Source organism: Hyposmocoma kahamanoa, unplaced genomic scaffold (assembly GCF_003589595.1).
Source record: "Hyposmocoma kahamanoa isolate Upper Pololo Valley unplaced genomic scaffold, ASM358959v1 289, whole genome shotgun sequence".
Classification (NCBI taxonomy): domain Eukaryota; kingdom Metazoa; phylum Arthropoda; class Insecta; order Lepidoptera; family Cosmopterigidae; genus Hyposmocoma; species Hyposmocoma kahamanoa.
The window spans coordinates 779,993-793,172 of NW_020653777.1; the positions used below are offsets into that span (position 1 = coordinate 779,993).

The 13,180-nt window shown below is 37.1% G+C and overlaps 1 protein-coding gene across 1 annotated transcript in view; it reads right to left on the reverse strand.

Moving 5' to 3' along the window:
• Positions 1 to 1,245: 1,245 nt before the first annotated feature.
• LOC113229176 (modular serine protease-like) overlaps positions 1,246 to 13,180 on the reverse strand; it is an 18,137-nt gene continuing 6,202 nt past the window's right edge. Inside the window, exons 5-8 of the mRNA XM_026462694.1 lie at positions 12,004 to 12,125; positions 9,826 to 10,002; positions 6,979 to 7,138; positions 1,246 to 1,572 (exon numbers count right to left, since the gene is read on the reverse strand). Coding sequence (XP_026318479.1) covers positions 1,367 to 1,572; positions 6,979 to 7,138; positions 9,826 to 10,002; positions 12,004 to 12,125 — 665 coding nt within the window. The 3' untranslated portion in view covers positions 1,246 to 1,366. The remainder of the gene's footprint in view (positions 1,573 to 6,978; positions 7,139 to 9,825; positions 10,003 to 12,003; positions 12,126 to 13,180) is intronic.

The window sequence follows — 13,180 nt, forward strand, 5'->3', positions numbered from 1 at the left end:
TTCAGGGTTCAGCCCAGTCCCACATAACCCCGGCTCTGCCCCCGCGGGAACGGGGTATCTGTAAGCAGATTCCCCCGGATTAACAAAAAAAAAAAAGTTCGCCCCACGCTAGAGCAGCTAGTGAGGGTGTGGCGTGCCGCAAAGGCCCTCTGATCGCCCAGATACGGGAAGCGCACCGTCCAGGCGCTGCTCCCGGTACTGGCCGATTGGAGGAAGACTTATATTTACCTTTACGAATATTTTCTTCTCAAAATTACTTTCGAGGTTATGAAATTTCGACCAAACGTTATTTCTGGAAAAGGTAATTTCGGACTACTGGTAACCCGGCGTCGAGCTGCACTGAACTCAGTTTACAAAATGCAATATAATATAGAACATATCTCGTACTAAATAAAGTATACAATTGTTTGAATGCAAAATAATAAAAATATTTCACGCTTAGCTTCACGTCGCAGCGCCTCGCAGAGCGACTCACCCGGTCGTCGGCAGCTTGTGCCTAAGCAAGTTTGCACTCTGCATGCTTTTCGTATTCGTTCCGAATCCGAGACTATAGCACATACTAGTAGCAATAGAGCTCCTTGTAAAAGAGTTCGTCCAGGGAAGTCATCGAGTATATAACCAGAAATAAAGAGGAAATGTCATTTAATTTGTTTGAAAACTATTCTGCCATATCATCACTGTGACAACTGCGCTCCGATTGGCCAGCCCGACTTCAAAACAATTGACGGGTGTCGTCAACTGTTTCACTTCAAATCGACCAGTTAACTTGAGCTTTGCTATAATGGACGAAAATTGTAAAATTACATGTTTAATGTTTAATTACCGATGAAATGTGATTCCGTTTGTTTTGTTAAATGTTTTGCTGTTTTTCCTACACCACCGAATAGAACAGCACGGCATTGTTAGAGATATTATCTTTATTACAATAAATACAGAATATTTTTTGGAATATACGGAGACGTACACATAGGTCAGTAGTTGGCCTGTCTATATTTCTGTGCAAACGAGAGTTGATATTTATGAGAGCTGTATCGTTAATGTGTTACCAGGAATATGTGGCCCTTATTTAGTCTCTATTTCTGGTTATATACTCGATGAGGGAAGTACTGCCACCTTACCTATTTCTGCCGCTGAACAAGTGTCGTCGTCGAGGCGATTCCATATTTGCATAACACAAATTTATACCTTAATAATAGGAAAATAGAGATAAATATGCTATAGGCTAAAAACATGACGCGTCGCGACGCTTCGACTCTGCGCCAGTGAGAGTAGAGCCTTAGCCAAAAAAAAAATTGTCATTACATTCTAAGCTGTAGCATTCTATCGATATAACTAGAATTTTCCTTAGAAGAAGGCTTAGTTGAAATCATATGACGCCTAGAGCATGTTCCTTAATAAAAATTTCGTGCTTCAAAATCTGCGTGAAGCCACTCAAAGTGCTGCAACCGCTGTTGTCATTGATTGGTGCTACGGACATTATACCGCGAAGGTAAAAGCGTTCTATGCCACGCTCTGTATCAGGGAACACTAGGCCGCCGCCGCCGTCACCTCTGCATAGGGCTGGATCTGTACCTAAAAAAAAGTATTTTGTTGATTAGCTTAGTTGGTTTCAAAATGGCTATCGCAAGGATTTGCTTAATGATTTCCCGCGAACAAATGTCAGAAAATTAAACTAATGAAGTAAAATCATCTCAGTACATCTCAGTACTAAAAAAACTGACGTTAAACGTCCGTGGAATTACACCTATTTGTCAAGTTTTATTGAATTCGTTTTACCGGAAAGTGCACTAAACCGAATTCATCCCTAGTTTGCCACCCTTAGAGGTGGAATATTTTCTTCAAATTTAAGTGAGACCACTACTGAGGTACCCTCTTTCCACCAGAAAAGGAATCATCAAAATCGGTTCACAAATGAGTTATCGTGTAACATACATAGAAAAAAAAACATCCAGCCGAATTGAGAACCTCCTCCTTTTTTTGAAGTCCGATAATTACAATCGCATTATGGCTAATTAGCCACCATAGCTTGTCCCGAAGGACGAAAAATGTTACTAATTCATTAGAAAAGAACATGGCGGGTTTCTGAGAACACTGGCTGAAAGACTACGAAGCAATTAACAACATAGAAAATTATGTAATAGTCAGTTCGTTCATAAGAAAGAGCTTAAGTAGAGGCGGATCCATGATTATTATTAAACGTAACTTAAAATTTAATAATTATATTACTTCAAAATAATAATTATGGAAGACAGTTTAAGGCGGATTTTTCCAATCAAAAAAAAAACGTAGTATTAGGTGGAGATTTCAATTTAAACCTGTTGGAAAACTCTTCTACTTCTGTAAGACTCATTAATGTATTTCAAAGTTTTAACTTCATTAATCTTTTTTTAGAACCATCTCGCATCACTGCCTCCTCTTCTACTTGTATTGATAACATCTTTTGTAACACAGACGCAGTGTCTAAATCAATAATAAATTGCTTAAGATCAGACCATAGTGGCCAATTGGCTTCTTTTAATTGTAAAATGAGCAAGAGGGTAGATCAATTTCTCTGCAGACCGATTACCACAGAACGAATCATTAGATTTCAATAATATCGGCAATAGCTTAAATTCCAAATACTTTATATAACACCATATTTGGTTTAATTAAAAATGAATTTGATAATATGTATATTTAAATCGAGAACATTAACTTTCCATAGAGAGACTAAATTCAACGACTGGGCAACAGTAGGTATTCATAAGAGTAGGTCTCGTTTGTATGAGCTATATGCTATGAAAACTTATAATACTAATTTCAATTTCATAGAATATGTTAGAATTTATTCAAAAATATTTAAAAAAGTATGTGTAGGTGCTAAGGTTAAGTTCACAGCGACAAAATTAGACAATCGATAAATAAATCTGAAACTGCTTGGAGCATAATAAATACAGAGTCAGGCAGGGTTAAACAACACGATAGATATATGGTTTTAGAATTAGACAGCAAACTTATAAAATCTAAAGATAAAGTAGGCCAAGCTTTTGAATCGTTCTTTTCGGAAAATGCTGTGAACCCTACAGAATCATTAAATTCCTCCCCTTCACTTGCTATTGGTCTCCTAAAGGAAAATGTTAACGTTTGTGGCAGTTTATTAATTTCCGTCATGTTAATAACAAGACATCATAAAGCTTTTAAATCAATACATGTTAAAAAAATTGAAGATCTCTGGGGCATATCAACTAAAGTTATAAACTGAGTTATTGATCTAATTTCCTCACATTTAGCTGTAGCTTTCAATAGCTGCGTTGACGAAGGTGTTTTTCCCGATTTAATGAAATACAGCAAGGTTATTCCCTTATTCAAAAGCGGTAGGAAAGTTGATCCTAGCAACTATACGCCCATGTAAATTTCACCAGCTTTAAGTTAAATATTCGAAAAGGGTTATGCTAACTCAATTATTGTCCTATTTCGGTAGGAATCGTATTTTTCATAGTGAACAATACGGGTTTACTGGTAGATCGACTAGCGATGCGGGGGTAGCGTTACTAAAACACATCTTTGATGCTTGGGAAAGGTCCCAGAACGCTATTGGTGTTTTCTGTGACCTCACAAAGGCATTTGATTGCGTTGATCATATTACTCGTATTAGGAAGCTGGAACATTACGGTGTAAATGGCAAGGCGTCGAAACTTGTCTCGTCATATCTCAACGGCAGAATTCAGAAAGTAAACATAAATGGAGTGACTTCTTTGGGTTCTCCGGTAAAAATGGGTGTTCCGCAGGGCTCAATACTTGGACATTTCTTATTTATGATTTATATTAATGATCTGCCATTCTTTGTTAAGGACCATTGCGAAATAGTGTTGTTTGCTGATGACACATCCTTGATTTTTAAAACAGACAGACATGACATTAACTATGACCATGTTAATGATACCCACTCTAAGGCAGTTTATTGGTTTAATGCTAACAATTTATTGCTTAATGCCAAGAAGACAAAATGTGTTAAATTTGAATTACCTAACGTAAAATCGTCTAGTCCAACCATAGAAATAAACGGAGAAAAGTTAGACCTTGTTATTAAGCAGTCTTCTTGGGAGTGACGTTAGATAGTAAACTTCAATGGTTTCCACATATATCTTCCCTGGCCAGCAGATTAAGCTTCGCTGCATACGCAGTCCGCAGAATACGTGAGCTTACCGATGTTAGTACTGCTAGACTAGTTTACTTTAGTTACATCCATAGTATAATGTCCCACGGGATTCTCGTGTGGGGTAAAGCGGCAGATATTCAAACCATATTTGTATTGCAAAAACGAGCGATTCCTTCTGTGTACTGTCTAGGCTCTCGGGTTTCTCTCAGAGGAAAGTTTAAGGAGACTGGTATCAGGACTGTGGCATCACAGTACATTTACTCAAATATTTTGTATGCCCGTAAAAATATACATAATTTCAATAAGAAAGAAGATCCATAATATTAACCTTAGAGCTAAGGCCAAATTCATGGTACCACGATTTCGTTTAACCAAGGTAAACAACTCTTTTATGGGGAACTGTTTACGTTTTTACAATAAGATTCCGGAGCATATATTAAGTTTATCATTTCCTAAGTTTAAATACTACATTAAAAATATTTTGATCAAAAAATCATATTACAAAATTGAAGACTATGTGTTAGATAAAGGTGTATGGAAAAACGACATGGCTCCAGAATCAAAACAAATTTGATTCAAACTGTATTCCATAGCATTTAAGTTTATTTGAAAGAGCAATCCCTAGAGTTTCTTGCTCGTTCTTCTTAGGGAGGTCAGCGTAGTGAACGAGAAGTAGCATAAATGTGACGTTTTCAAGTGTAAATTTATTTTACCTATAGAATGAATAATCTTTGACTTTGGCTTTGACTCTGTAGATACACTTTTTACACGAATTAATATTTTTGTTTAAATATATTATTTTCCCCAACATTGTACTTCTTTATAATATCAAGACGAACAAGTCGAGCGCCCTAATGGTAAACGACACACTTGTCCATAACAGTTGCAGTGCCACTCAGAGCTTTAAATCACAAAGTTCTGAGGGGCACTGCCACTGCGCCCGTAGCCTGAGATAAAAGTTGGCAATCGCATGTGCCTGTAATTTCACCAGGACTTTTGCCCTTTCGAAACCGGAACGCACTAATATTTAAATAATATCTTAGGCGAGTAGTTTTATCTTACGAATTTTTCCTTTGCAGTAAAACTATTTCCGGAAATCTGGAATTCGAAATTTATAGTCTGCCTTTTTTAAAAAATGGATTAAAAATGACAATTCAATGCGCAAAAGTGTTGGCCGCTTACAAGCAGCTAGTGATTGCAGTCGATAAATATTCTATCGACTATCGACTGAATACTGGTCACGCTTATGCAATAAACAGCTTAAGTTGTTTAATTTGAATGATGATCGGCCCATTATTCGTCCAAGCACTGGGCACAGGTTCATTGAATTGTCAATGTTTGTAAGTTCATAATTAAACACACTGCATTTAAAACTATGTCTATGAAAAATACAATGAGTAGACATATTTTAAAAGAAGGAGGGTGACATCCCATGTAATTTGTGACCCAGTGTTTTTGACGACGTGCATTAAAGAGACCTATCAATAATAATAATCTTTATAACAATCTTTATTTATCTTAAAACATGGTTTCTTAAACAATAGGGGCTGGAGCCTCCTTTTAAGCATAGCCTGTGTCAGGAACTATCAATACTTGTGATTCATTATCAAAGCACCAAAAAAGCTAATTGAGTACAGTTTGTAGAAGCTGGGGGTTATAAACTTATATATAGGTTATGTTTATAACAATATCCTATATATCGCTTCGCTGTTTGTTCGTAGTAGCAGAATACAACAAGTTTTCAGTATGTTCCTAAAAATATAAAGAACTTGTTGAATATTCCTAAATCTGCCACAAATGGCCACACTGTTCTCAATCTCAAAGTGACATTGACATTGGCAAGAGATTGTCAAACGTTCCTTTGATAACTTCCGTATCTCTCATTTAAATATTGTCTAAACATTATTGTCTCATTGGGTTTTTTATTTTCACTTAAGGTCATTATTGTTTAAATGATTATTTGATTAGGTATTTTATAACTTTATGTTTTATGTGTGTTCTATAAAATAACCAATAATAATAATAATAATAATAATAATAATAATAATTGATTGATTGATTTCGGTCCGTAGATGCTGTTAAAACCAGTCAACAGGCTGAGAGGGAAAAACATCTACAATAATAATAATAATAATAATAATAATAATAAAGAGTTTAAAATAAATACGATAATAATAATAATAATAACGTTTTGTTCTTGCATCTATTGTATTATACAATGTTTTACAATTGTTTTTGTTCCCGACTTCTAAAAATATACAAAAATATATTAATAACTGGGCATAAAGTAAAGTAAAATTACTAATACTAGCAAAGTCCATGAACGTCACTTCGTTGATTTTGGGTCAGCTTTCGCCATCCTTCTTTTACATTGTAATTCAATATACATAATCAAATCCGCTTGATCTTTCTAAAGGTAGAAAGAACAATTGATTTCGATACTGGTAGGCCAACTGTCAAAATACAAATGAAGAAGGCCAATACGCAGTTATGGTAATCATTAGAACGTCGTAACATCATAATTCAGACATTTTGAGCAATATTTTATCTTCTTTCACATTCTATGCATAAAACAGTCTACAACAACTGTACTTATGTTTAAAATTTTATGAAAACTGACAACCCTGCAAATGCCATTTTTTGAAGACGGAGTGTCTTCAAAAAAGACAGATTTTAACTAATATTTGTTGGTTTTAAACACGTTGAATTTATATTAAATTTATATGTAGATATTTATCTACACATGTGGAACACCTATTCCGATAATTGCTTATAACATTTCTTGAAACGAAACGCAACTTGTTTAAAAAAAGGATTTTACAAAAAATAAGCAAACTCACCATTACCATGCCCAGCGCAAATCTTGTCACTAGTGATGTATTCCCTGAAACTCGGAGGTATATTAGCGAGGCACTCGTCGATATCCATATAGAGCAATTCCACCACTTTCAGGGCTGGATACTCGAGTTTGTTTGATCCTAGTCGATTCCAGGTTGCCACCTAAAATAAAAATAAATGACATTGAAGAGATTTCCGGTAGCCACCCCGTTATCTTTGATTATAATCACAGTTTCATAAACCATGCAGTGCGTAACGAATGTACCTACTTGCGCAAAGCATGGGCAGGGTACTCGAGGTAAATCCTGCAAACACACTTAATTTGCCGGACCGAGCGCTAAGGGTTGACGTGTGCGTGTTTTAAAATATTTTTTAATACGTTTAACGAGTTCTACGAGATTAAATGAAGGTATGTATATAAGTATAATGGCGCACATAAACTGTTTTGTTGAGTACTGTAATAAGCTAGATACCTTATTTTAGGCAGAATTTCCGTTCGTTGGAAGGAAAGTCAGGTGTAAAAATAGATTAAAATTACATAGAAGTAATGGGAATAAATGTGACATTTTCAGGTTACAATATTGTTCCACGTGGAACTGAGTACATGGAACTCTACTGGGAATAAACCTCAATGACATCACTTAATGGTGTCGCCGTCTCTGAGGTCCCAGGTTCGATCCCTGGCCGGATTAATGTAGAAAACTAACTTTTCTATATTTTCTCGGGTTTGGGTGTTTGTCAGCCGTTACTTTGGGCAGGGTTCAGTTACTCGCGCGGGGTTACGCGACAAGCTACTACCGCTGAGTGTATCCCCGACAGTGCAAGCACTCAGACAAGTCTTTCATTACAATCCTCGTACAACCCCAGCATTCGGTTCCGCACGACTGCATAGCGTGGGCAACGTTCTTCAACGTTCTCACCTCCCTAAGCGCGTGCTTAGGTTCCTTTTTCCTCGTAGTGAGCGCCTGGTGTCTTTGTTTGAAAAAATAAATAGGTGTACGCTATTTAGATCCGAAAGAATAGTTTAATTTCGTATGTGTTACGGACACCGAGCCACGCACGAGAACACTGTGCGCCTTGCGTCCCAACCGAGAGCGCGTCACCGTCTCCCGCGCCCCGCGCACCGCGCCGACCGCCTGCTCACCGACACCTCTACTAGATGAGAGACTTGATTTAGGATGTAAGTAGGAACATTTCGGGCAATAAACGTAGTCAGTAAGCAGTTGAACAAGTGTTTCATTTCCGATCCTGATCCCGACAAGAGCAAGAACCTCATTGATCCAAATTAAGAACCTGAACAAAACCAGTCCACCGAACATCTTAGATCCTACGAGAGCTAGATCATCAATACTATGTGCAACAATCGCGAAATCCTAAGAACTCAATAGGTGTTGAACTTTCAACGATATGCCAGCTGGGCATTGACTTACAAATAAATGGACGACGGGTCTAATACGAAATCCACGAAAAAAATGTCCCAAGTCAACCTATTCGAAATTTAAATTGTAAGGTCATCGCAGTATCGCGCTGTCAGTAGAACAAATGAAGACTAAAGCGGAGTGTCGCGCTCTGTATACGATTTTAGCGCCTTACAAGTGCGGACACTTTTTAGCGCGGACCCGACGTCCATATAATTGTAAGTCAATGCAGCTGGGTAAAGTTTAAATTATATTAAAAGTCCAGAATTTGTTACATCTTTGTAAATTCGAAATTACGTCTAATCTTTATAAAAACTTTAGAACAGAATAGAACTAAATCATTGATTACTACGCCACAATACAAAAATACACAGTAAAAAAGATAAAAATTTTCATATTGTTAATCGTTTGGCGACTGTGGTTCTGGTAAACAAGTCTTAAGGCATTTTTCATTTTCAAAATGGCCACCACAAAAATACAACGATTTCCCGCGAAAAATGTCTGAAAATTACAATTACAATTTTTCTACAATAAACTATTGTAGAAAAATTGTAATTTAACATCGGGCAATATGACCAATTAGACGCCTTGGCCTGACCTGAAGGACGAAATATTTTGTCACTATAATAAATCCCCCTATTTTTTCGCAAACTTGAGACTTTAAATTTATTTAATACTTATTATACAGGTTGACTTTTTATCAGTACCAAAATGTTTTCTTTGCACGGGAGCGGGACACGGATGTAGGCCTGATTATAATAATAACGTACCAGACAAACACACCAATTGCCAGATCTCAAATTTCTCAAATTGGTCCTACCGGGATTCGAACCTGCTATGTGCTAACCATTGGGCCACTGAGGTCGTCAAATTGTACTTCGATCTCACGCGTCTCAAGGGTGGAAAATAATTCTAATTGCTGTGGTATAGAAATCAAAATAAGTTGAAAAATTGGTTATTTCAATTACGTTCCTAAGTCGCCAAAAACAGATACGTAATGTAGATGTTACTTAGGTATTTCTTTTTTAAACAATTGTGAGTGTCACGCTAAGGTTATTAAGTTTATAAATAAACATAATTAGCATGCGCCACTGATCCATCGCCGCACTGACCGTGAGTACGATAGTGGGTGACGGAGGCGCGGAGAGCATGAAACAATTCCATAGGCCGGAGTGCGATTCGCGTTGTGTGTTTAAAAACGTGGCCGTTTTTTTGGTAAAGTTTAGGAGGACATGTCTCAACATTTTAGTACTGGGTGACACTAGAACAAAAAACAAGCATATTGCATTTTCATCAAAGATCGTAATATTAAAATTGGCTAGTGATAAAAAAGTCACCCTGTATAATATAATAAATTAGTCGCAAGTTTGCCATCTTATTTTTATGAACATACATTTACCCCAATACCGATACTTTCTAAAAAGAACTTACTTGTCCTGACTTCCCGCTCTTCAATTGTGTACTGTCAAAGTTAACATCGAAGTCGAGACATACAGGTCTCACGTAGGAATTGTACTGAAATGCCTGAGTCAACCTCAATATGGCGATATCCTCCTGGAAATTGGTGATTGCGCCTTGGAATCGTAACGGGATTTTGATGTCCTCTACCTGGAAATTACCAGCGAAAAAATGAGTAAGTTGGATATGTTGTTAAACAATTGTTTTAAACAAAAAAAATGTACAATATCATATAGCAGTGAAAATTGTTATTATAATAATATAGTAACAATTATCTCACGTTTTCAAGAATATTAATACAAAAATGTATTGATCGAAACAGGTTTTATTGATTAATGAGTGTCAAAAGGCGGAAAACACATATTTAAAAGTTGTGATATTTTGGCATTGACTTACAATTATATGGACGTCGGGTCCGCGCTAAAAAGTGTCCGCACTTGTAAGGCGCTAAAATCGTATACAGAGCGCCAAACTCCGCTTTAGTCTTCATTTGTTCTACTGACAGCGCGATACTGCGATGACATTACAATTTAAATTTCGAATAGGTTGACTTGGGACATTTTTTTCGTGGTTTTTGTATTAGACCCGTCGTCCATTTATTTGTAAGTCAATGTATTTTGGGAAAACGAGGTATACATTACCTTGAATGAACAAATAAATGAATGAAATATTCTTTTCATCACATTTGCTCGTAAATAGTGTGATAGCATGGTGGCTAACTTAACTATAATGCCCCAAATAAAACTCACGGGATTGTTTTCTTTCCATTACAGCTATGGTCGGTAAGACGATTCTTGTTTAATAGTCACGTTCAAGTTCAAGCAAGGAGGTTACTTAAGTTCAAAATTAAAACATTCCTGTATAATGTTATCTAAATAGAAATTTAATTGCAATTGAGCGACGTACTACTTAAATACTTATTATTAAGAATTTCTTATAATTTTTGACCTTAATTATTTTCTGTATAAAAATTTAGCAATTTTTTTACAATAATTCAATATGGCTGAATACGGCTTTGTTTTTTAGAACATTTTAGTTCAAGGTGTATTATCTATGGAAGAATGAAATAAAAACAAAAAACCCGCAATTTGCTAAATCCATATTTGTTGTGTTGTGAACAATAGTGAACTATAACTTGTATTGTATTTATTTCCTCGCAAATGTTATGACAACACATTGTATGTATCATGGTCGGTAAAAAAATACAAAACTCGAGATAATAAAGCCCTCAGCTTCTAAGACCTTCGTTAGTAATATCATATTTACCGCCCCTTATTACAAATGTACTTGTAATTATTGCATATAAAAAATTACAATGACAACACAGAAATACGATGACTGTTGCTCGTACCCATCGAGTATACAACCAGAAATAGAGACGAAACAAAGGCCATCCATCCCTGGCAACTCATCAGGTAAATGGGCCTTATATCACTTTTAAATATCAACTCTCGTTTGCGCTGAAATCACAAATTAGAAAACTGAAGTAGTATAGCGCCAACAACTGACCTGTGTGTACGTGTCCGTATATTCCTAAAATATTCTGTATTTATTGTAATAAAGATAATATCTCTGACAATGGGGTGCTGTTCCTTTCGGAGGTGTGGGAAAAACAGCATAACATCTAATTACAAAACAAACGGAATCACATTTCATCTGTAAATAAATATCAAATACCTATGTAATTTTTCAATTTTCGTCCATTATAGCAAACCTCAAGTTAAACTGGTCGATTTGAAATGAAACAATTGACGACACCGTTCGGGCTGGCCAATCGGAGCTCAGTTGTCACCGTAATGATTTGGCAGAATAGTTTTCAAACAAATTAAGTGACATTTCGTGTCTATTTGTGGTTATATACTCGATACTAGTACCCCATCTTTTGATGTATCTATAGCCATCGTTTACCCGCCGCCCTTACCATGTCACCCGTCCATCTAGTAGGCGGCCGTTGCACTGATCCCTTTCGAGATATTGGCTCCTAAATTTCTTTTTCTTTGAATAATGTCACTTACGCTGATTTTGCTTAACAATAAAATTGAAACAGAGGGGTTGTGATTAATAAAAAAATCCGATTTCGTTAAAAAATTCGATAAGGATGGCATAATGGGTGTGGTAGTCAGGCACATTAGTATTATTATTAATTCTTACATCGGATTTCTGGGCATGAAGGTCTCTAGGCTCATTCCACGGGCGGTAAAGGTTGCCGACAGCTACGGCGTAGTTATCAGCTGGCTGGAGTTTCTTCATCTCCGTCCAAAAACAGTGGGCCGCTGCAAGTCAATTTAATTAATTTACAAAAATGATAATAATAAAGCCACATGTGAACACATTAACAGCATAGTGGAATAAGAACAAGTGTGGTACCTATCTCTTATTCTTATATCCTGCTTATGGATGCTCTAACATCGGATATACAGGAGGAGGCACCCTGGTGCATGCTGTTCGCCGACGACATTGTACTTTTCGGGGAGGATGCACTTGAGGTCCAGAGCAGACTGGAAAAATGGCAGGTAAGACTGGAGAGTGTCGGGTTGAGGATTAGCCGGTCAAAAACCGAACAGCTTTTTCTCGACTTTGGCGGTGCCTCCAGTTCTACCAATATTGCCTTAGATGGTGTATCCCTACCAGTCTGCTCCGATTTTCGGTACCTCGGTTCGTTAATACAGAACGACGGCGAATAGACCGCGACGTTAAGAACAGAATAAGGGCAGGATGGATGAAATGGCGACAGGTCACAGGCACTATTTGCGATCGGTGAATGCCCCTTAAGCTAAAGGGGAAAATTTACAAGACCGTGATTAGACCTGTCATGTTGTATGGATCAGAATGTTGGGCGATGAAAAGGGAGGATGCACGAACTGTGCATGTATCCGAAATGCAAATGTTGAGATGGATGTGTGGAGTGACGAGAAAGGATAAGATAAGGAATGAGTACATCAGGGGAAGTTTGAAAGTGGCGCCAGTGACGGAAAAGATGGGGAGTAATAGGTTAGCGTGGTATGGACATATCATGCAGAGGGAAGAATGTCATGTGACGAGAGGAGTGTTAGGTATGAATGTAGAGGGATATAAGGGGAAAGGAAGGCCAAAGAAAAGATGGATGGATTGTGTGAAAGATGACATGGATAAGAAAGGTGTATCCCTACCAGTCTGCTCCGATTTTCGGTACCTCGGTTCGTTAATACAGAACGACGGCGAGATAGACCGCGACGTTAAGAACAGAATAAGGGCAGGATGGATGAAATGGCGACAGGTCACAGGCACTATTTGCGATCGGCGAATGCCCCTTAAGCTAAAGGGGAAAATTTACAAGACCGTGATTAGA